This window comes from Simochromis diagramma, unplaced genomic scaffold (genome assembly GCF_900408965.1).
Source record: "Simochromis diagramma unplaced genomic scaffold, fSimDia1.1 OVJJ01000802.1, whole genome shotgun sequence".
In the NCBI taxonomy this organism is placed as follows: Eukaryota; Metazoa; Chordata; class Actinopteri; order Cichliformes; family Cichlidae; genus Simochromis; species Simochromis diagramma.
The window spans coordinates 1133628-1157676 of record NW_024387492.1 but is presented as its reverse complement, the minus strand read 5'-3'; the positions used below and the strand labels follow the sequence as shown (position 1 = coordinate 1157676).

Genomic DNA, 24049 nt, shown 5'->3' with positions numbered 1-24049 from the left:
CTTGTGTCGAGTAATGGAGGGATATAAACAGCGATATAAACCCCTCAGACTTCATTCAAAATGTGGGTGTTTGATGGAGAGCTGCGGTTAGTGAGAGTTTGGAGACAGTTTGGAGGTTTATGAGAGTGAGGAGAGAAAGTCAGGAGAGAATGGAGCCAGCTAAGAAGAGGAGGATGTCCTCCCCTGTGTGGGAACATTTTGATTTCATTCCTCCCAACAAGGTATGTAAATTTCTACAGAAGATGTATTTTCATAATACTGATGGTGCAATAAAACTTATGTTAAGCGGCTTTACTTTTGTACAAGGTGAAGTGTTTGCTATGTGCCAGGGAGCTGGGATATAACAACAACACCTCATCCATGCTTAGGCACTACAGAGCTTTGCATGAGAATAAGGGGAACACCGATTGTGGAGCAAGACCAGGTGAGCCATCAAATGCAATGATAATATAGCATGCAGTAATGTTACTAAATGATATAACAATATTATACAACTGTTATAAGTTACGTTTGTGATATTTATATTTGTGCTTTGTCTTTATTGTCTTTCCTCAGGAGAACAATCTCAAATAGATGAAGACCTGGTTAGCATGGTGACTGAGGACTCCCAGCCATTTAGCATTGTGGAGGACAAAGGATTCAAAAGATTTGTTAAATCATTAAATGTTTTAAATGTTCTCCCCACTCAAAAGGTCATAAAAGCAGTGAAAATTTAGTTTTTACAGAATAAAATGTGAACAGGCAGGACTGAGTGTGTAGCTGTCCACACCTCAACGTTACAAAAGCACAACTACTGTCCACACCCCAACCACACCTCACCTCACAGTAAATGATCGTTTCCATTTTAAGCATTTCCAAATGATCATTTCCCATACTGCCAGTATAAATATACACAGTACACTGCATCACTACAATATACATGTTTTACACACTCCTTTTGTTGTTGACATTTACAGGCTGTGTGCAAAAGGCCACACTCTTCAAATTCATGCCAACTAATATTTTTACGTCCAGTAGGTGTCCTGCTAGAGCAAATGAAGCTTCAAGAAGCTTCGCGCTGGGGTGAACCAATTGGATGAAAAGCTTCAGTGCTTCATGAAGCTTCATCTGCCCATCACTAGCAAAAACACATTTTAAGTCCCATTGGCCCATTTTGTTAAATAAAAGAAAAAGTTTAAACCAAAGAAGGAAGAGAGCAAATTTTGTTTTAAAACATGTTCAGGTATCACATTTAAAGGAAATCATTTGCATTTAATATGATTAGGAGAAATTTGCATTTTTTTTAATCCAACAGGGAACATGTGATGCTGAGCACAAGTAAAAGTATGACATACATTTCTAACATTAATCTGCAGCATCGGTCAAGGATTCAGGTTGAAGGAATGACAACATTTTCTAACTAAATAAATATAAATGAAGAAACCCAAAACCTGATGGAAAGCAGTGACTCACTTCCAGCTATATTCTTATTTGTATTAAAGGAGCAAACTAACAAGTAGGCACAGACAAACTATTACACTGAAGCAAACAAACGTTCTGAGTGTTTTTAATAGTTGAAACTAAACAGCAAAGCCTCTCAAAGGCTTCAGTGTGACAGCTGAACAGTGTCTGACAGGAAGAGCTTCCCCTGTTTCAGACAATATCTGGCTGCCAGGCTTTACTCTACCTGCCTCAAGAAAGGTGACGGCTACCGGGGGAGGTCGTCACCACCGTGGAAGGCAGGGGTCTGTGCAAAGAACATCGCACGTGACACTCCCGAGCCTCCAGGAGCCACGCCTTTTCATTCTTTGAGTTGCTTTCTGCAGCCTTGTTGTACCCACAGGCAACAGGCTGGGCCAGGGGCAGCTTCACAAGGCTGCACAGGAGAACATCGAAGCATCAATCACATGTCTAAGTATCATCTTGGCTGTTGGGTTTCATTGTGAGCAACTTGCACAACACCCGGGTGTTTTTATTATTCAGTTTTATTTCAAAACATTTAGCACATTGAAATAGATTATTTCCAAATACTGTTAAAATTCCTAACTTAAAACCAAAGCTGGATTTCCCTGCAGATAAGCCTGAATCATTCTGAAATATAACAACGACAAAGGCTTCCAGGTGTGATCCTGGAAGGCATAATGAATAACTACACTGAACAATTTCTCTTTCAAACATCGGTCCCTCGGTGGATTCTCCTGCCTGCTAAACGAGGCAGTCCAAGTGTCTCTGCTGATGAGCGACAATGTTTTTAATCCTTGCAGCAGGTCAGGTCCACCTTCCTGTTTGCAGGCTCACCACAGGGTCCAAATCATCTCTTCTATTTTCAAAGGCTTGAAGTGTCGCTGGTGTGTCCAACTGCGAGGAGTTTCCACGTTTCACGGGTTCATTTCTTCCCCATGATGAAGCTGGGCGCTTCTGCGTCATCCTCAGCTTCTCTTTCCTCTTCCTCATCTTCACCCTTGCTTTCGTCCTCCTCCTCGCTCTCGGAGCTCTTGTCGTCTCCCTCCTTCTTGCTTTTAGTTTCACGTTTAGCTTTCTTCGCCAGGAGCTTCTTCCGCTTCATCTTCTCTCGCTTCTTCCGCCGCTTCGCTGTCCTCTCTTCGGCGGCCTCTTTGTTCCGCTCCAGTTTCTCCAGGTACTCCTCGTCCTTAGTTTGCTTCTCTGATATCTTGTCCAGAAAGTCCTGTCTCTGGTACTCTCTGCGGCGGAGGTGGCGATAAACGTGGAACTCTCCGCTGCCTGCACCCGCGCTGGAGCCCATCACGTCCCGGACGAACTCCGGCGGGGCTCGCGGGTTCCATTCTTTGGGTCGGTCCGGGATCGGGGCGAGCTTATCTGGGTTTCGCATCAACTTCTCCAGTTTCAGACGCTGTTCCTCCGCCGGTGTTTTGGCGATAATGAGAGGCTGAGCCTCTTTCCCTCCAGGTTTCCCCGGTTTGTTATTCTTCTGCGTGGGCGCCGCCATCTTTCAAACAGTTACCCTCTTCTTCCTGTGAATGTAAAATGCTCCGGAAGTCCTTATCTGCTTCTGTGACCTGAATTTTTTTTTTTTTATTATAATGTTTTATTTTATCAAAGAAAACGTGCCATATGCATATACATGCCATGTGAATGCCACATTATTCTTATTTTTATTGTAACATTGTTACTATTATATTTTCTAAGTTGCACAATAACTTTAAACGTCTTACGTTCGCCGGCGTTGAATGACGTGTGACGCCACCATTAGCAAATCAGACTCGGCGAAGACTGGGCGAAGCTGTCCAATCACCGTTCACGTAAACGCCCCTCATCGTAACAGTGAGGCGACAGTAGTTTGGCTGTTTTTACTCCGACTCTGGCCCGTCTGTAGGACGTTTCTTCTCCTCTTGTAACGAGATAATTGAACACAAACCATGAACAGTTTATTCCGATGCGCTGCTCGGTGTCTCCGCTCGGGTCCGGCTGTCTACCTGCCCAGACAAACCGACGGCCGCTCGCAGTGGGCCTCAGTCCGGCTCCTGTGCTCGGCGGCGGATCTCCAGAAAGACCTCGGTGAGATGGTGAAGAAGGACAAAGTGGTGGTGTTTATGAAAGGCACGCCGGCGCAGCCCATGTGCGGCTTCAGTAACGCTGTGGTTCAGATCCTCCGGATGCACGGCGTGGACAACTACGCTGCGTACAACGTGTTGGAGGACCAGGACCTCAGACAAGGTCAGTAACCCGGAGTCGGCCTGACAGCAACAGGCTGTCACCTCTCAGGTGAACGTGTACCGTTTTGGTTACTTTGTAACCGGCAGAAAAAGCGTCACATGCTGGGTGCAGCTCATTTAAACATCCTTGAAGTGTCGGGTCCCCTCAGAGTCGTGTGCGAACTACTTAACCTGATCGTTACCTCATTCAAAGCAGCATTCGGTTAGGATAGCTGTCAACGGCACTCCATGGCCAGTTTTTATCAGTGTTGTGCAGCAGCACCAAAGGGTGGGGTAACGTTAGCATCGGTATCAAAGTCCCGGCCTCTGTCAGGACTCGATCCCCATTGTTCCGATAATGACACGAGACATGTCGGAGAGCAGGGAAGCGTCCTCACAGATGACATCAGCAATATGTGCTCCTGTTGTCCTGTCGAAGTGTCTTTAACCACGTTTAGAGTGAAATACCTGATAATGGCCGATTGGATCAATTTACATATTGTTATATAGTCCTGAATGTTGTATTTTACAGCCACATCTGGACACTAACAAACATAATACTGATATTAAAGGGATTAAAAGAGCGGGGTGTTTTCTCCTGGCTTCCTCCTCTCACCCCCAACCACTCACAGATGGCCCCTCACTGAACCTGGTTCTGCCTTCCTGTTAAAAGGCAGTTCATCTTTCCCTCTTCCATCAATGGTTTGCTCATAAGGGTCGTCTGATTGTTGGGATTTTTCTCTCCATTATTTACTTTACAGTATAAAGTGCCTGGAGGCCACTGTTGTTGCACTAAATGAATAAATCTGAATTGGGTTGGAGACCCTTTGCTGTGAGTGTGGAGGTTTGTGCTTTTGCTACAGTTTCAGTGGGTAGAAAAAAAACCCACCCCTCAGATTTACCTTAAAAATGCTAATGAGGCATGTAACCAAACTGCTACGCCTAATTTTAAAACCCACGAGGTGTTCAGAGAAACAGGACTGGTAGTATTAACGCCGTCTGCCTTCCACAGGAGTCAAAGACTTCTCCAACTGGCCCACGATCCCTCAGGTGTACTTCAATGGCGAGTTTGTGGGAGGCTGCGACATCTTTCTGCAGATGCACCAGAACGGAGACCTGGTGGAGGAGCTGAAGAAGCTGGGCATCCGCTCTGCAGTGCTGGACGCAGAGAAAGAGTCCAAGTAATGGACGGGTATAAGCGTGACGCGGCTGACTCATCCAAAGGCGCATTTATCAGGTTGAACCCCTCCCCACTGCCGCCGCCACCACCTTCCACCACACAAACACACACACTCAGTCCCCGAACTAAAAGAAGTGAAAAACACCGGCCGCAGAGTGCACAGCGTGGTAAATAGACTTGGGTATTGTACATTCGGTATTACAGCTTTGTTTTTTCCAGCACAGCTGAGGGCACCATGGGAGCGACGAGAGCGAACCCCAAACAAGCAAAAGCTGCGGGCCAAATGAAAGCTCCATAGAGCTGAACGATAACATCGTTACAATAAGTCTTTCCATCCTGTTGTAATAAAAAGCTTTAATACTTCTGCACCTCCAAGAAGAACGGTGACATCACCCCCTCACTCCCACCTCAAACTGCCAGCTGACCGCGACAGAGCCGGCTGTGATCACCGTGTTCAAGCTGCCACCTGAGCGCTCGCTGCGCTCTCACCTGGTTACATCAGTCCTCTGCGATCTTCCCCTCGCCGCTGTCCTCCACGCTCAGTGTAAGACCAGATGAGCTTTAGACTTGCCTAACTGTACCACGCCTAAGTTAAGGTCATTATTCATGCTGCCTGGGCCTCATCGGCTAATGATGTCATCACGCTCTTAAATGCACTGCCTGTAGTTTCAGGAAACAGAACAAAGAGGGGACAACGTGGCTTCGTGCTGGTATGAATATCTTCTCTTTAATGAAGCCACTGATAATCCAGCAGTTTTTTTAGTGGCCGTAGCTGCAGAGTCGATCACTGGACAGTCCCCTGTTTGTTCTTCCTGCCTGGAACCACGTGGAAACTGTCAATGTCAGGATCCGCTGAAACGTAACGTACCTGATACCTTATGTCCTTTTTTTCTTTTTTTTTAAACCACCCTGAAGGTGAGATTACTGCACACGTGTACCAGATGAAGCAGTTAATGTTGCATCTGTCTGTATTTCACTCTGAAGGTGAAGAGTGTTGTTTTAGTTGTTTTTTCCAGAGCACCTCACATTTATCAGTCGTAGGTGATCCTCCTGCTGCAGACAGTTGTATTATCAAAGCAACACGTAGTACACTGTAAGATATTGTACAGCTTATTATTAGATGTACTTCTGACGCGTGTAATCAATTCTGCACTGATTAAATATTTTGTGACACAAATGAGTTGTCGGTGTCGTGCCTCATGCATGTCGGTCTTTTGTAAGCGGGGTTACTCACAGTAGTTCTTACTGTGAGCTGGGCCAGACTTGCAGTAATGTGCAGACGTCATGAGCCACATCATTTCCTTGGGTTTTACTAAGAATTTGAGAAATGAGTGTTTTTAGTTTTTTGATTATTTTTTTTAAACATTTTTAAATGCACTAGAAAACAGTTTATAAGACAAACTGACTTTGTACAAGTTTGAACCAGCTGGAGTATTTGTTGTGACCGTCTTTACTTCTCAGCTTTCTTCTCATTTCTCTAAGTATCCTCCAAAAATAGTTCTGCAGGCTTCTTGAAGAACATTCAAAGATCTTTTTGGATCTTGGCTTTCTCTGTCAGGATCATCCCACATTGCTTCAATGATGTTGAGGTCGGGGCTCTGGGGAGGCCAGTCCGTGACTGCTGGTGTCCCACTGTGTGTTTTTCTGTGCAGGTGTGTTTTCCGGCTCCTGTGTCAGCTTAATACAGTTTGTTTTTTTTCTAATTCTTGTGAACATGACTCAGATACGTTCATCTGCTATAAATGCGTTTTATAGGTCAGAAACTTCTTTTGTCTAACTTGGTCATATTTTTTAAGAATTCGTTGCACAACATGCTGACATAAATCAAATATGACATTTTGGCTCCACATGTGAAGGAAAAGTGAATTAAACAAAAAGGTGCTACACATGAACCTTTTCAGTATCTGAATCTGGCTTCAGGGATTTTTGACAGGACTCTTCATCACTGTGAGATTGGGAACAGTTACACGCAAATGTTAAAAGGCAAAACTTTCACACGGTGTCTCGATAAATGCACATCAAGCTGAAAAACTGTGTCTGAGTCCAGGGAGTCCAGGCCAAATTCAAATGCCAAACACTCAGTATAAAACATCTGGAGTCTATGTAGTTGGAAGAATATCACAGAATCTGGTTCTGAGATACGAAGCTGCTGTCAAAGTGCCTTAAACTGGTATTCTTCATAGTGGTCAGCAGGGGGCGACTCCTCCCGCTGGAAAATGTGCAACTGTGTTTAAGAACTGGAGGAAATGGTTGTTCGTTTCCTCACCAGAGAAACGGAGCATTTCCAGAAGAGTGTGTGCGTGTGTGTGCGTGTGTGTGTGTGCGCGTGTGTGTGCGTGCGTGTGTGTGCGTGTGTGTGTGTGTGAGAACAGCAAACCACTGTGAACACTGACAGAGGCCCTGGTGTGTTCAGGGAGCCCAGCTTAAATATGCAGCCATCATTCCTGTTGAACATGTTTACTGTGCATTTCCTCTTGTGTCATGTCAGCGTGTGCTGGGAAAACACACCTGCTGTTACTCAGTTTCAGGAAGGAACACTTCTGTGGAATGTGAGTAAAGCGCTTTCCTCATTCTATCCTGTGCAAATGGAACCGGGTCATAAATGACATATTGTTATAATTACACAAAACGTGTTCTAGACCCCAAACCCTTCCTGTTATACCCGACTGTTAGGACCTTCAAGCCTGTAGTTTTGTTCATTATCAGTTGGAGCCCCTCCTCACTGTTCTTCTTCTTTGGTGCAACCCTATAAACAGTGCTCCCCTTTGGTCTCTCCCCTTTTCTACAATTCCCCTGTGGGGGAGGTCGGTGTCGTCCCCAACACTGCAACACATAATGTATATTTGGCCACCCTGATATTTCTGATTGTGTGTCTTTAGCTCAGTCATTGTGTCTGTCTTTGCTAGATGCTGTAAATGTAAATGTGCAGTACGTGTGTGTCATAGGCACAGTCAGTGCTAGCATGAACAGGTCATTCTTGCTAGCTTGGGAGTTGTGGTGGGTGGAGCTGACCCTCTTCCCTACTGTTTGCATTTGGTTGTAGGAGCTGGAGCGAGGTCTTTGTTTCTTTTACCCTTCATTGTCAGACACAACGCAGGAACACACCGGCTCGTGAGCAACGTCTCAGCTTTCACTATTAAAGCTTTCCTGAGACTAAGTGATGAACGACAGTCACTGTACGATTCTGGAAAACTTTTAAATACAAAATAATACATCTGAGTTTTATAAAATAAAACCAAACAATGCTGTACAGTGAAACGACTGTAAATATGGCCGTTAAGCATCCACACCTTCCCCTCCGCTTCTGTCCGTAATCCAGTGACGTAGAAACACGGTTAAACACTAACAGCCAGGATTCAGCTCAGAGTTTCTGCAGGAAGCGCAGCACCAGGTCCCTGAGCGTGGTCCTCAGTGGCTCACTGTCACAGACGATATGCGTCCCGTCCTCCTCCAGCTGAATGAGCGTGTCCTCCGCCTGCAGGTGCAGGATGTGCCCGTCTGCAGTTTCCTCCACTTTAACTTCTGTGATCCCGTGCTGCAAATGAGCACATAACAAGTTAGCATTAAGTCAGTGCTACTATCACAGCACACTGATAGCCCTCTCGCTCACATTTCCCACCTTCTGCAAAGTGGCCAGAAAAGCCTCCAGGGCCACAGCTCCACTCAGCATGGGTTTAGGGGCCAACGCTACGGGGGGCTCCTCAATCACACGCTTCCTCTTCTTGCTGGGGGGCATGGGAGGGGGTTTGGGCACCGACTGGGAACAAATGAAAGACAAATGCAGCTGAGCTCTGATCAGCTGATTCTCTAATGGAAGTGCAAGCATTCTGGGCTCACCTGTAACGTGTGCTTGTTGTCCTTTGAGTGCAGCAACGCAGACACGGTCGCCACAGAGACGCCGGGTTTGATCTCAGAGGGCACCAGGGAGTTGGCCAGCTAGGAAGAGAAGAATACGACTCTCAGCAATTAAAACCGTCCGCCTGCTTTCTGACAGCGAGAGGATTTCTCAATTAAAAACAGCTGATCAAACGCCACGTTGTCAGAGTGATCAGAGAATTCACCAGATACAACAGATACTGTGTGGCCGGAAACTCAGATCCATCTCTGAGGAGTTTTTTTGACTTCCTTCTCTTCGGGGCCTCACCTCAGGCAGGACGTAGATGCGTTCGTAGCGGCGTCTGAAGGGCAGGTTGAGAACAGAGCAGCGTCTGTAGGGCATAGGAGGAGGCTGCAGCTCCAACATCAGGTCGGAGCGGTGGGACTGGGTCAGAGGAGGCTGGGTGTACTGCTCGGGACACACCACGTGGAGAGGCTGCAGGAAGAAGACACGGCTTTTACACACAGAGTACAAACGTGAGCGGCTGAAGCTGGCTTTGTTAACATTTAAATTAAGGCTACAGCTAAATGAGATCTAGTGCTGCGAATGGGCCATCCTGGAACTACAGGGATGCTTCGATCAAATCCCTCAAATCTTAAGCAAGACCCGCTGCTTCCCTGAGCTCTGCCCTGAACGCTCACATTGTTCTGCCATTTTATTTGTATATTGCCTGTTAACTTGGAAATCTGCTTTCCATTCTCCCGTTTCACCCACAGCGCTCTCACAGACTCAGTCATTATGGCACAGCACAGTTCTAGCATCATGACGCAGCCTTTCCCTCCTCATCGTAGAATCATTGTTCCTTAGTCTCGGCTCTATTTCTGTGTATTTCTCTCATAATCAGATCAGGTGCTAACAGCATACCTGGACTTCCTTGAGCAGCTTTGATACTTGGTGGAAGTTGAGCCGTGTGTCAATGGGACAGTAAACGCACTTCATGGCTAACGGCTGGTACGGAGCCAGGGCATCCAGGTAGGAGAAGTCCGGCTCTGGGTGAGAAAGATCAGGCACTCAGGACATTACCAGCTCAGGCTTTCCTTGTTTTAGTCACGTGTGAGAGATGTAGCGATAGCTGTAATTACCAGTAAAGATGATGGTGTTAAGGCTGGATTTGCCCCAGAGCTCCATGAAGTGAACGACGTCCCCGAAGCGCAGAGAGGGGTGACCGGTGAAAACCACGCAGGGCTGACGGAACTCGCTGCTGAAGTCTCCGTGAATGCTGGGGTAGTGCTTCAGCTTGTTGGTTTGGATGAGCTGAAACATCAGCAGCACATTCAAGCACCAGTTTATCAACGTGACCTCGTCACCAGCTCCACAGGTGTACTTGTTTTCATCCTGGTATCTTTGTATCAGTCGACTCTGCTTTTTATAACGTGTGTTAGAGGTATGATGCGCTCCAGGCAAAAGCACATCTCACTCACATTTGATGCAACTCATGGCTACATGTCATCTGTTATTAATGACTTGTGACAGCACTGGCCTGGTCGAACATACTATTTGCCTAATGCTTTCCAATTCAAAGTTTTCTCCAACCAAACATGAATTTGCATAAAACATAAATACTTCCTCTGAGATGAAATGCTGGTTTGGTAGCGAGGCTCCAAATGCTCAACCAGACCGCCAACAGGTCTCGCACGCCACAGCCGCTCTATCACGTGAGCACACTGCTCCGACGTGCTGAGGTTATGAGCCGAGTTACGCCATGTCGCAAGTTTTGTGAGGTGCTTTTGTGATATTTAATGGATCGGATTACATTTTTATTTCTCTCCGATATCCGATCCAGTAATTTAGGTCAGTATGGGACCGATACAGATACGTAATATCAGATCGGTCCATCTCTAACTTTAACTTTCTTCCCCATAAAGACGACATTTGATGACCTCCACTGGGACCTCAAGTTAAAAACCTAAAAAAAGTAGGTTCCCTATAATATAATGATTATTTTCAGTATAAAGGAGAAGTGCACTGCCAGTAGGGCAGGGCGACATGGCCAAAAATATTTATCACGATATATATTTGAAAATGTGTGCTAACGATGTAACTGACGATAGAATTAACGCCAGACAAAATACATTGGTGGGTGTTTTGCACTAATAATGTATTTTCACTTAAACAAGCAGCTGTTTTTTGCATTAAAGTTATATAAAATGTAACAGAGCAAATTCCTCGCTGACAGTTTAACCAAAAGGCGTTTCCAGTGGAAACTGGCCGACATATCCTCAGCATAACCATGTATAACATCCACAACACTTAAAAAGAGGTTATACACACACAATACGGTAATATTATGTTGAAGCGCAGTACGTATCACTCCGCGAGGCTCCGCCTACAATAGCCGTAATGCTCCAACAATCCATCGAGCGGTGCGGCTTCGTAGCTCAGCAAAGTCGTACTGAAACATTTGACAGAATTTCGAGCGCCGTGCACATAAAATCGGTTCAGTAATAACGACGGCCCGCTAGCATGCTCTACCAAAAACTGTGCTTTGTTGTGTGTCTGACGGACGAAAGCTAAACCAGTTCCACACTTAAGCTGCAGCATTTTTACAAACCAGTTCAGGTTCATCGTTTCATTCAACGATCCACTTTCGCTCTTCTCGTTCTCCGTCGCCGCCATGTGCGTATGTAAACAAAGGCACTGCGCATGCGCGTTTTACCCATATTCTATCGCCATGTTTCATTTTCTTATCGTTGCCCAACATCATACTGGTGTTACCGTGAGCGGTATGATATGGCCCAGGCCTAACTGCCAGTGTTCTTGACTCACCTCTGCGTGTGGGAAAGGCGGCTCTGGGAGATAAACCTTTGTTTGCTTGTTGTGACAAAGCCTGAAATATTGGAGAAAAAGAAAAATCACGTGGAATATTCCACAGTCACACACGTTATCGTCTCTCTGCTGTTTGTTGCACTTCTATCAAGTAACAAAACATCGATACTGTGTTCCTACTTATCAGAGTGACTGCATCATGACTTGTTGTGGAAGACGTGGAAAAATGAGGACAAGCTAACCGAGCACATGCTGAAGAAAAACAGTAAAACCTAAAATCACAAACTTTCACCACAGAATCGAGAAGCTTTCGATAAACGGCCGCTCACCACTCGGCGAAGATCTGAGAGAACTCCAGCGAGCTGTTGGCTATGGGTGAGATGAAGTAGAAGGGCGTGGTCCCCAGGTTGGCGCTCTCTATGAACTGGTACAAACACTCGAGCAGGTCGTAGATCACTCCCGAGGAGTAGCACGGCACCAGCACATTTCCTCCTGCCCGGATGGTCATGGCTGCAGAACGCAGAAGAACAAGCACAGACAACATCATTCAAGTTCCACTTAAATGATACAAGAATGACTTCAACGTTTGGTTCTTTTCACACGCCACAGAAACCTGAGCGCTACATTAAAACCCACCCAAGTTACTGCAGAATTCTCCCAGCATGCCGTCTGGGTTGGCAGTAGGCATCTGAGTGAGGCCTGTCAGAATGAGGACGTCACTATTCTTTAGGGAACTCTGGTCCATGGGCTGGGAGCAGAGAAGAAGAGAAACTGCAGAGTAGTTGTGACAGGACAGAACAGGCTGGATTCAAACAATGACAGCGTGCACTGACAAACACTCGCCTAAACATTTAGCTTCCAAAAGAAACTCTGAGCACAGGACAAAGGAAATCTGTGACTAAACTAATAACAGACTGCACTCTTTACACTCTAGATCGTGACGGTTTTGTCCTCGATCCCTTCAAACTTTAACTTTCTCCCCCATAAAGACGACATTTGATGACCTCCGCTGGACCCTCTGACAAGTTTTGACACCTTAGTAAAAATCAATAACGGCGTGGTTTAGCTGCACGAGCAGAGACCACCCTCCCTGACTGCTGCACACGCATTTTGTCAGTTTGTTCTGTAAACAGCCCCGAAATATGACAGAAATCACTCAGCTCAGGAAAAAAGCTTCAAGGGTTGCGCCCAGGAGACTTTGAAATGGTGAAGCATTGCGCCTGCTGGCCTACCTGAGGATGTGTGGTGAGTAGAGATGAGCCAGACACATAGGACACCTTCTCATGGTGAGACTGGATGATCCAGTTGGAGCTCCCCAGCGAGTAGCCGGAGCTTAATGGGGAGACTTGTACAGCTCCAAACAACTCCTGCAAGAAAAACAAACGAGAAAAAAGACGAGGAGAAGTCACCACTGCACGAAAGCAGAAATGTGAAATCTTAAATATCTCCTGGACAGAATCAATTCTCACCACTTTCTGTGAATAACCCACAAGCTGCACTTTGCTGAGTGCAGAGTTAACCTCCTGCATGCTGTAGCATCGCTTCCACATCCACACATCAACTGCATCCTTCAGCGGCCCCGGGAGCATCCTAATGCAATAACACAAGTATTCATTTGAACGGTGGAGTTACACCACCCTGTTAGAGGAGGTGTAACAAAACACCAGACAAATTATGTGAAGGTAAAATGAAACTTCAAAAATGATAAAACAAAGTCAGTAACTGTATTTCATGTGTCAACTCAGACAAAACGCACACACACAGAATATTTTTACGAAACTAGACTACCTTTGTATCTCCTTGTTCTTCCAGGACGTGGCAGACTGGGCTTTAGGAACTCTCTCCATGAAGTTCACGAGCTCCTCCATCAGCAGCCTAAGGAAGGAAGGAGGAAGAACGAGCGTAAACGCAACAGAGGACGTGTGACCTGTATCTCATTTTACCAAATAAAATAATAATGATATCACAAAAACAATACAGAAATAGTAAGATGTGGTATTCATCTCCTGCATCTGTCACCTGCCAATCTGCAGCGTGGGCTCCGTGGCGTACACCGTCCCGGTGAAGCCGGTGTGCTCTGTGATGTAAGGCAGGGCCATCATGCAGTGGTAGTTTGAGATTAGGATGACATCGATGGTGGACAGGTCCAACAGTTCTCTCTGTGGGTTATTCAGATTAAATAAATATCATTGTGGTACTTCAGGTATTTATTAAGATTTATGTTTTAGGGTCTACTGTGAAGGTAAAAGACGTGGTAATCACACTGTGCTGATCATAGTAACTGATTTCTCTGAGAGGATTCCCCTATTCTTGTCAATTGTGGCAGGCCTATCAGGTTTCTTTTTCTTTCTTATTATTTGTTTAAAATAGGTCTTTGCTTTGCTGCAACTCTGATGCTTCACAGTGGCCCCTGTTTTGCAGAAAGACATTCTAGCACAAGCTATAACACTGATGCAGAGACGAAGTATCAGGGATGTCTACCTCAGGGAGACAGAACTCTGGCTGTGCGTCAACAAACACCCTCCCTGCGCACTCCCTCAGCTCCTGCAAGCATAAGGCGAAACTGTTTATTCCCCCACAGATAAATCGGCACATCTTCATAAAAAACTGCAGTAAGTTGAAATACACGCCAAGTAACCTAAGCACATTACAAACAGCTTCTCGTGCCTTTTCCAAATTTATTGATCCATCCTTAGAGACCCAACCAGGTAGCTTGGAAAGTCTTGGACTGAAAAAAAAAGGATAATCATCATCATCATCAAGCAAAACATATCTGTTATCCACGAGTGAATGAATTACTGTCAGTGACTCACCTGTGCACCAAAGGCAGGGGCAGGAAGTTGAGGACAGAGGTGGTGTCCAGTCCACAGTCCAACATGATAGTGGTGGACTTGAACTTGAGGACATTGCAGGGCAATGTAGGATGACCCGACAGACAGTACTGCAAGGAGGGAATGCACCGTTAAAACCACAGGTGTGTGTAGGTGTACAAAGATACAGATACAGTAAAACAGGATAAACGCGACACCAGGGGATTGTGTTTCCGTTTTTTCGTATGCATAGTTAAACACTTCACGCTGTACTGACTTGCTGTTCGCTGCTCGCCTTTATTAAACTTTATTCAACTGTACCAAAAAACCGCTATTAGCTTCCAGCTAACAGTCACTTTTGGGTGCGTATAAGTTAATCATTTTCGACGATTCCTACATTCATTGTTCTCTTCACTGATCTGCTTTTTACTCACCAATTTCATCTTTAACACAAGGAGTTGCTGATAAATGAGTTGAAAACAGTTAGCTTTGCTAACGCAGCATCGTTCTCTTCTGCTCCCTCCTCGCTTTGTTTCCCGCTCGGCTGCCCTCTGCTGCCCCCAACAGACGCGGAGTCACATCAAAAGTACAGACACTTTAAAATGCCATTTTCACTGAGAAGCCAGCGCTTATATGCAGCTGCTTTGGCAACAGCACCTTGGCTCACACGATATTAATGAAAATATTAATTAAAGGGTCGATGATTGTTGTAAACAAGTGATCCCAGAGCTGTCAGCGAGAGTCGCTGCGATAAGCCAGAGCCGTATACAGAGCAGTTAACACAATTTCATACGCCTGGTTGAGTTTATATTTAGAGCCGCCAGTGTCGTAATTACAGTAATGATAGCCGCATGATTGCCAACTGTTAAATAATATGACATGTGGGTTTCAGTTGGGGGGGCGCCATTAGGCCGGCAAAGGCAGGACTGCCACAGTGACTCAACACCGTTCACCCACTACTCTGGTTTAGCCCCCTCCTATGCTAGCAGCGGCTAGCTGACAAAAACATTAACCACTCCCAAAGTTGTACATTTATCCTGTGACTGCTCTGTCAGTCCACGGTGTTATTGCGAAACTGATGCAGAAACAGCGGGCAGCGCTCGCACTTCTGTATCTCCGGTAGGCTTTTTGTTTTATTTAACGAGTGTTACCGGCAGCTAAAGTGGACGTTTGGTTAGGTCGCTGTCGAAAGTGCGCTAGTCGATGTTTTCTTATGGAGGGTTTGTTCAGTTAGGAGTCAAGAGATTTAACGCGTGGGCGAGGACAGGTAGGAGTTAACACGCCACGTTTGGGGTTTTGTTTTAACTGACAAACACTTTGACCCGTTTAGTTAAATGTGCGATTGTGTGGGGCTCTGCGGTTAGATCAAGGGTAAACTTCGCGACATATACGGCTGGTTACAGTTACCACAGTGAAGAAGTTTTTGCCTTTCATTTGATACTAATAAACGATATAATAATTCAGTCTGCATATACACATTTGTTCATTGCAGTCAGTAGCTTCCGTGCAGAAATAATCCGATTTTTAGTGCTGTTATCTTTCCCTTTTGTAGAGCAGCAGTATTGATGTACACGTGTGTGTGTTTCTATTTGCCAGACCACAGGAGGTCCGCGCTCAGTTTCTTCACCATGGGCAGCAGCTGCAGTAACCACCTCGGGATCCCTCCAGGCAACGGCCCAAACGCTGTGGGCTGCACTGACTTCATGATGGACCACACTGCAGAGGTACAAGCAAAAGAAAACCTTTGTTCGTGCTGACATGTAACAGCTGAGGTCACATATTTGTATTTGACATTCTTGAGTGTGCTGCAGATGCTGGGCTGGGTACCCACGGGTATTATGGAAAGCAGGTATTTGGGCCAAACAGGCTGCTGACATCACGGGAGCAAATGGCCTTCTGCTGAGTTGCTTGAACTGTCTGTCTCTCCAACAGGGCACCTTCTTCCGGCTGTACTATCCCTGTCAGGAGATGGAAAGTGCAGGGAAGCCTGACTGGGTCCCATACAAGGAGTACTTTAATGGTTTGGCTGACTTCATGAAAATGAACAGGGCCCTCAGTGAAAGGATCTTCAACTACCTCTTTGGTGAATAAATTAGGAAAATCCAGTATTTCTAATGATTTCATGGCATAAAATTGACTATTTTTTCTCAAGTCTTGTGTGCTTGTGCTTCCACCTCCAACCTGACAGTCCGTTTCTCTGTGGTGTAGAAGTCAAATGTATTTGGTCAGGACAGCAATATTATATGACTTTAGTCACTAAAAAAATAGAAAGCTGGTTTCTTTCATTTTCTAATGTGGTTTAAAAAAATAGGCAAAGTGAATGTTCCTCATTTTTATCTATTTCAGGGTCCTTCAAGATCCCAGCCTATTTGGATGCTCCATTTAAATCGAATGAAAAATGTCCCGTGATCATCTTCTCCCACGGCTTGGGAGCCTTTAGGTACACACACAATGCATTTGTTTTTTTTATTTCATCACTCCTGCAGCAATAACCCGTTACAAGTTCTGCTCACACTGTGGCTGCTGTGATTGTTTCTCAGGACCTTGTATTCAGCAATATGTGCAGAAATGGCCTCTCAGGGCTTCATCGTGGCATCAGTGGAACACAGGTAATTTTCCAATTTAGTTCATATGTCATTTTCATTCCATTAAGCGCCAACTGTTCTATAGCAGGGTTGTCAAACATAGGGCCCAGGGGCCAGAATCGGCCAGGCAGAGACTTCAATCGGGCCCGCTGGAAAGCGTGTGATGTTGTGTATGTGCGGTCGGCAAGGTCTGTCATCTCGGTTGTGGGCAACTGCAACTGACAAATAAAGGCTCTGTTCTCTCATCTCTATGGATTTGGAACTTTTAACTGTATTTAAAGTTTTACAGACCATCGTGTCCATGCTACACCAGAAAGTTACTGATAGATACAAAAAATTAAATGACAGAAAAGTTCCCATTTTTCGAGCATCTACTATAGATGTTTTTACTATAAAAAAGTACATTATTTTAAATGCATGACAGTGTGCACAATGAGCTAGCAACAGTGTTTCTCTTATTTTACACATGTAACATAAAACTAAGACAAACTGTTGCAGTTGCACTTCTTTTCCTCATATGAAGATATCTCAGGGATTAATTGTTTCAACATCTTTACACTGACAGAAATTGGAGTTTCTGACCTTAAGTGGTCGCACACCTAAGGTCAGAGTGGGTCGTATGTGGCCCACGATGTAAAATGAGTTTGAAATCTGTGTTCTTTGTCATCTTCATTTGGAGGAAATCGTAGCTGAACGTTTGTCCTCTGCTATTGTTTGCTTGGCTGTCTGTTTATGTGTGGAGTAGGAGTGGAAAGGGTGTGCAGACAATGGTATGAACCAGCTCATCACAATTCTTTTCAGTATGCAGACAAGGGGGACCATATGGAGATGAACATAATGGCCACAGCTGGCCTGTCACTTACGGTGATGGAAGTGTTATTTTGCTGAATTTTAGCAGCCGGCGACATGCTGACAAAGCCGCAGACAGAGCACACGGCTGCAGTGTGAGAGCAACAACATGAGAGTGACTTTGCTTCTTACAGAGAGAGGGCCACACGCTGCCTCAAACAGGATGTGTCCTCTGCATGTGTCTAAACTCTAATTGTTCCAAGTAACATGAAGGAAGTAATATCTGTTCCCAGGGCTGGAACTACAGGTTATGGTTTTATTTTTTATTTTTCTCCCACAGAGACCAGTCGGCGTCAGCTACGTATTATTTTTGTGAGAAGCCAGAGTCAGAAAGGTCAAATGCGAGTTTGACAAAATCATCCGGTGCCACCCAACAGAACTTGGTAAAGGAGTGGATGTACTACAGAGCTCTGCAGCACGGAGAGAGCGAATTCCCCCTCAGAAACAAACAAGTATGTTGTCGCAGAGATTACCCACAGACTCCCTCTGTGGGTTTAAAATTCACAGTCTCTTGATTGCATAAGATGTGAACTTCATACCCGCTTACTCACAGGCAGCTTGGCACTGATGTTAAAATCAAACCACATCCTTGTTTGTTCTAGCTGACATTCTTCTGTTTTCATCTGGGCACATTATGTTAAACGGCAAGCGTGTGGTCACATCTCGTTTATCTTAAAGCTGAAAGGAATGAGGGAGTGCAGATAGCAGTTGGCTTTTTAAATCTACGATTAAGGCGAGGGATATTTCTTTTTCTTCTGTTCATCAGAGTAGCTTCGCAAAACTCACAGTTCAACACAATCCTGGTTTATCTTGTACTGGGTCCAAGTGCAGCAGCTCAGCTCCACTATAACTTCCTGTCCCCTCCCTTTAAGAGAAGCTCCCTCTGATTGGCTGCCCACCATAAACAAAAGTTTAGGGAGACCGGGAGTATATAAATCCCATAGTAGGGGAAAAAAGATGGTTTTGTTTGTCGTATCTGTACAGATGTCGTGAATGTAAAGGTAAATATTAATGGCACCTTAAAGAAACAGAATGAATTCATTTGTTTCATCTTTCAGGTGAAACAAAGAGCAGATGAATGCATTCTGGCTCTGGATAAACTCACTGAAATCAACTCAGGAATCTCAGTGCAGAATGTTCTGGAGACGCACTTTGACTGGTCAACGCTGAAGGTAAGCTTTTGGTTACCACTGGCTGTGACATGCATGCAGGACAGCTGTCATGCATGCATGTCATGCAGTGTGTGGTAGCAAACACAATAATGGAAATGTGTCACAAGACGCAGAAAGTCGTTGTAACACGAGCATGGGGCAAGTTGGCAAGTGTCACAAGGCTCCAGGAAACGCAGTTTGTGGGCATGTGTTAGAAGTCTCTTTGAAGTTTGATCAAAGTTTGATCAAAGCTAAGAGGCAACAGTTGTAGCCTCTTAGCTTTACAGTGTTTAAAGCTAAAGCTGAACTCTTCTCACCTTCGAGGTGAACAGCTGATGCTGTTACCTGGGAGAGCAAAGTGTGCTGGTTACTGACACATGACAGAGTGGTACATACATTAAAGGGTTAACCTAGCAACCAGCCGTCGGCAACAAAGCGGTGCTCTGAGCGATCCTGTGTGGACCCCCGTCGTAGGAAGCAGACATTCCAGCCTCTGGTTACCTAGGCAACTTCCAATCTGTTTATACTCCTGTCGTGTGTCAGTCAGGAGTATTCTTCACTGCTTCGATTGCTCAACTTGAAACTGAGAAAAGTTTAAAGAGTAGATCAGGAAGCAACGGCAAGGTTTTGACCAGAGACCACAGAGTGGTGCAACTTCAAGCTGGGCGAAGAAACCACCGACAAAGCGATGTAGGCTAACCCCAGCACTCAACTCTTCTAAGCTTTGAGGTGAAGTATTGCAAAGATGATGCTGATTGACATATGGGGCAGGTGCCAAGTATGTACAGCACGGAGTGTCTGCAACAAACATCAGCTCCAAAGCGATGAATGGTTGATGAGTGAACTGCTTCCTGTGTGCACATCCTTAATGTAGGACACGCCCACTTCACAATTCCAGCACTTGTTCAATTTCTTAATCATTTCGTAGTTCACAAAAAGTCAACTTGTACATTTGGAACATCTGTTTCAGGGTTTGTTGCATCCCGGTGTGATGCTTAGAAGACCAACGAGTGTTTCTAGCAGTGTTGTATCTTTGTGGTTATTGCAACTTTCCCTAAAGTCTCGAGCTTCCAAAGTTCATTTACCAGCACTTTTTTTTTTATATATAAGCTTGGCACCAAAAGTCTTATTTAGTTGACTTGATTGTAACAATGCTTCTTGGCAATAAGTCTTAGACCAGGCTTATTTATTTCCCCTTTAATGGTGCCACATTTTGCCACAAGTTTGAAAAAGTTGCCAAATCTTCTATTTGGTGTCATTTATTGAACTCTGAAGACCTAAGAGTCATAACAACAGCATGTGGAAGAACCATACACGGCCACAACAGCATGGCACCTGCTCCTCGTGCTGGTCACGCAGTGCTGTGGTATAGCTTCCCATTCTTCAACCACTACTTTTGGTTTTGTTGGCTGACTTGTGAAAAACACTGTTAAACTGCCAATATGTCTTGTTTCTTCATACTTTGCTCATCCCATCCAACGCCACACAAGAGTCGACACAGAATAAGCTGTTTGGCATTGGCCCGCATACTCAACTCTGCTGCTCAACGCACAAATGCGTTTTCCTTACAAACGTGGCACCAAATATACTTTGCAGCTGTAGAAGATTATTGGCAAGAAGCATTGGTACAACAAAGCATCAAACACAGAGTTCTTACTTTTTGTGCTGCCGTGTGTGTATAAACAATAAAATGACATCAACTACAGGGAGTGCAGAATTATTAGGCAAGTTGTATTTCTGAGGAATAATTTTATTATTGAACAACAACCATGTTCTCAATGAACCCAAAAAACTCATTAATATCAAAGCTGAATGTTTTTGGAAGTAGTTTTTAGTTTGTTTTTAGTTTTAGCTATTTTAGGGGGATATCTGTGTGTGCAGGTGACTATTACTGTGCAGAATTATTAGGCAACTTAACAAAAAACAAATATATACCCATTTCAATCATTTATTTTTACCAGTGAAACCAATATAACATCTCCACATTCACAAATATACATTTCTGACATTCAAAAACAAAACAAAAACAAATCAGTGACCAATATAGCCACCTTTCTTTGCAAGGACACTCAAAAGCCTGCCATCCATGGATTCTGTCAGTGTTTTGATCTGTTCACCATCAACATTGCGTGCAGCAGCAACCACAGCCTCCCAGACACTGTTCAGAGAGGTGTACTGTTTTCCCTCCTTGGAAATCTCACATTTGATGATGGACCACAGGTTCTCAATGGGGTTCAGATCAGGTGAACAAGGTGGCCATGTCATTAGTTTTTCTTCTTTTATACCCTTTCTTGCCAGCCACGCTGTGGAGTACTTGGACGCGTGTGGTGGAGCATTGTCCTGCATGAAAATCATGTTTTTCTTGAAGGATGCAGACTTCTTCCTGTACCACTGCTTGAAGAAGGTGTCTTCCAGAAACTGGCAGTAGGACTGGGAGTTGAGCTTGACTCCATCCTCAACCCGAAAAGGCCCCACAAGCTCATCTTTGATGATACCAGCCCAAACCAGTACTCCACCTCCACCTTGCTGGCGTCTGAGTCGGACTGGAGCTCTCTGCCCTTTACCAATCCAGCCACGGGCCCATCCATCTGGCCCATCAAGACTCACTCTCATTTCATCAGTCCATAAAACCTTAGAAAAACCAGTCTTGAGATATTTCTTGGCCCAGTCTTGACGTTTCAGCTCGTGTGTCTTGTTCAGTGGTGGTCGTCTTTCAGCCTTTCTTACCTTGGCCATGTCTCTGAGTATTGCACACCTTGTGCTATTGGGCACTCCAGTGATGTTGCAGCTCTGAAATATGGCCAAACTGGTGGCAAGTGGCATCTTGGCAGCTGCACGCTTGACTTTTCTCAGTTCATGGGCAGTTATTTTGCGCCTTGGTTTTTCCACACGCTTCTTGCGACCCTGTTGACTATTTTGAATGAAACGCTTGATTGTTCGATGATCACGCTTCAGAAGCTTTGCAATTTTGAGACTGCTGCATCCCTCTGCAAGATATCTCACTATTTTTGACTTTTCTGAGCCTGTCAAGTCCTTCTTTTGACCCATTTTGCCAAAGGAAAGGACGTTGCCTAATAATTATGCACACCTGATATGGGGTGTTGATGTCATTAGACCACACCCCTTCTCATTACAGAGATGCACATCACCTAATATGCTTAATTGGTAGTAGGCTTTCGAGCCTATACAGCTTGGAGTAAGACAACATGCATGAAGAGGATGATGTGGACAAAATACTCATTTGCCTAATAATTCTGCACTCCCTGTAGTTTCAGATGACTTTTGAAAGTGCACTGAGGAAAAACCTGTGTTAGCCTCAGCTTATCTATCAGCTGCAGAGTCCAAAGTTCATGAAATGCTGTTTTGCATAAAGAACATCAGCAGACTTTAATCTGTGATCAGGAAAAATGTGAAACGCATTTGTGCTGATTTCTTAATTCTCTCTCATGTTCTTGGTAACAGAACTCCATGGACCTGTGCAGGATAGCAGTGATGGGCCATTCTTTTGGAGGAGCAACAGTCATAGAGGCTCTGTGTAAAGAGGTTAAATTCAAGTACGTTTTTATGGGATTATTTGGTTTCCAGTCTTTTATCACTTCTTGTAACTGCACTCTTATTGTCCACAATGTCTGCAGGGCTAGAGCTGTGTGCATGAGGGCATTTCACTTTGCTTAGTATAAATTAGAAACGTGTGTTACAGGCAGCAGTAACAGACCCAGATTATTGAAAGTAATACCCTGGCCTGCTATCGTACAAACAGGTGTGGAGTAGCGCTAGACTCCTGGATGACTCCTTTAGACGATGAGATCTTTCCTCGGGTGAAGCAGCCAATCTTTTTCATCAACTCAGAGAAGTTCCAGTGGGCGGGAAACATCAGCCGCATGAAGAAGCTCGACTCGGCCGTCATACAGAGGAAAATGATCACCATCAGGTACCAGTACTGGTCTGCTGCACTTTCATTCAGAGACTTTGGGGGTAATTTGGGCTGATTTTGTGATGACGTCTCTTCTTCACCTGCATTCTTTCAGAGGTACAGTCCACCAGAGTTTCCCAGACTTCACCTTTCTCACAGGCAACTGGCTTGGGAAGCTGATGAAACTCAAAGGAGAGATCGACCCAGAGCTCGCCATAGACCTGTGCAATAAAGCAACACTAGCGTTTCTGCAACGCCATCTCGGTAAGAGCTCCTGCTAGTCGTTTGTCAGATTTAATCATGTAATGCAGGAACACAGCTGTGGGCACATTAAAGCCGTTTTTATAGGATTAATAGTAAGACGTGTACAGCGGTATCAGCTGAGCTGTGAGGAGTTGGCTGTTGGTCTGCAGCAGAGATAGACTGAACTCTCTGCTTACTCCCCTTTCCTCTGTGCAAAACTCTTGCAGGCCTGGAGAAGAACTTTAACCAGTGGGACCCTCTGATCAACGGAGAAGATGAAAACCTCATCCCAGGAACTAATGTCAACTTGCTTCAGTCCGCCATCTGAACCGGCTCTGTGCCTCTTATACTGTGGCCTCTCGCATTCGCCTTGTGCGCAGGAGTCAGTGCAAAGGGTTTAAAATGCCAAGTCAGGCCTACTTGGCATTTTTTAAGCACATTTTACAAACTGGAAATAATTTTTAAAGCAGTAATCAGATGGAAATCTAATCTCTACCTCATCCAAGGATGGATTTATTTTTTCTGGATGGACCAAGCACTCAGCGTAGTGTTTGTTTCAGGAGGCCTGAATGTTGCATACGAGCAGCTTGAAACTTTCTTCTCACTGTTGGTGACATCTTTACTATTAGCTGCAATTTCTTGAACAAATCTTTGTAATCAGTTTTTATCTTTTAGTGTAAATAAATCCAAATGTTTCTGTACCTCTTTGGACCTTTGAGCAAAGACAAGGTACTCTGATTGCTGTGTGATTATGTAATGCGGCCTATGATGACAATCTTAAGTTATAGAATAGAAAAAGATGATTATAGAATTACTTATGTGATAAAGATTATTAGACAAGCTAGCATGTAAAAAGCATCCAGTAACTTCAAGAACATCTTTCAATGAATATTGTAAACACTAAAAAGCTGCTTTAAATATCCCATTGGCCATAAGCCACCGTACAGTTCTTTCCTTGGTCAGTGCTATGTCACTTTTATACACAACAGAAATCCAATAAATCTGGTTTCTTTACAAATGTT

General features: G+C 44.7%; 4 protein-coding genes and 1 non-coding gene across 8 annotated transcripts; 2 read left to right on the top strand and 3 right to left on the bottom strand.

Moving 5' to 3' along the window:
• Positions 1-1230: 1230 nt before the first annotated feature.
• prkrip1 (PRKR interacting protein 1) lies at positions 1231-3258 on the bottom strand. Its single transcript, XM_040016966.1, has 2 exons — positions 3174-3258; positions 1231-3017 (listed from the first exon to the last, which is right to left on the bottom strand). Exon 2 carries the CDS (start codon positions 2945-2947, stop codon positions 2366-2368), a length of 582 nt encoding a protein of 193 aa, XP_039872900.1. The 5' UTR covers positions 2948-3017; positions 3174-3258; the 3' UTR covers positions 1231-2365.
• Positions 1587-1862, bottom strand: LOC120725584. Its single transcript, XR_005694150.1, has one exon.
• Position 3259: 1 nt separating the features above from the next.
• On the top strand, positions 3260-13401 carry glrx5 (glutaredoxin 5 homolog (S. cerevisiae)). 2 transcript variants are annotated; one of them, XR_005693968.1, is made up of 3 exons: positions 3260-3675; positions 4666-4890; positions 13289-13401. XR_005693968.1 is itself a non-coding variant. In XM_040016967.1 (2 exons), exons 1-2 carry the CDS (start codon positions 3378-3380, stop codon positions 4836-4838), a joined length of 471 nt encoding a protein of 156 aa, XP_039872901.1. In that variant the 5' UTR covers positions 3260-3377; the 3' UTR covers positions 4839-6013. The 2 variants fall into 2 exon arrangements, 1 of the variants encoding a protein (XP_039872901.1); XM_040016967.1 differs by lacking the exon at positions 13289-13401 and having other exon boundaries at positions 4666-6013.
• Positions 8011-15056, bottom strand: ints9 (integrator complex subunit 9). The gene is made up of 17 exons (XM_040016959.1): positions 14721-15056; positions 14290-14417; positions 14144-14204; positions 13958-14020; positions 13496-13635; positions 13265-13351; positions 12946-13066; positions 12709-12843; positions 12113-12224; positions 11806-11986; positions 11477-11537; positions 9793-9964; positions 9575-9699; positions 8978-9145; positions 8671-8769; positions 8453-8590; positions 8011-8368 (listed from the first exon to the last, which is right to left on the bottom strand). The coding sequence occupies exons 1-17, from the start codon at positions 14727-14729 to the stop codon at positions 8195-8197; spliced, it is 1974 nt and encodes a 657-aa protein (XP_039872893.1). The 5' UTR covers positions 14730-15056; the 3' UTR covers positions 8011-8194.
• pla2g7 (phospholipase A2, group VII (platelet-activating factor acetylhydrolase, plasma)) lies at positions 14336-24045 on the top strand. 3 transcript variants are annotated; one of them, XM_040016963.1, is made up of 11 exons: positions 14336-14450; positions 15883-16010; positions 16219-16369; positions 16633-16726; positions 16827-16895; positions 18001-18172; positions 18779-18892; positions 22334-22425; positions 22632-22802; positions 22900-23048; positions 23255-24045. In XM_040016963.1, the coding sequence occupies exons 2-11, from the start codon at positions 15915-15917 to the stop codon at positions 23353-23355; spliced, it is 1209 nt and encodes a 402-aa protein (XP_039872897.1). In that variant the 5' UTR covers positions 14336-14450; positions 15883-15914; the 3' UTR covers positions 23356-24045. The 3 variants fall into 3 exon arrangements, with proteins under 3 accessions (XP_039872897.1, XP_039872895.1, XP_039872894.1); XM_040016961.1 differs by lacking the exon at positions 14336-14450 and adding an exon at positions 15287-15405; XM_040016960.1 differs by lacking the exon at positions 14336-14450 and adding an exon at positions 15412-15553.
• The last annotated feature ends 4 nt before the right edge of the window (positions 24046-24049 follow it).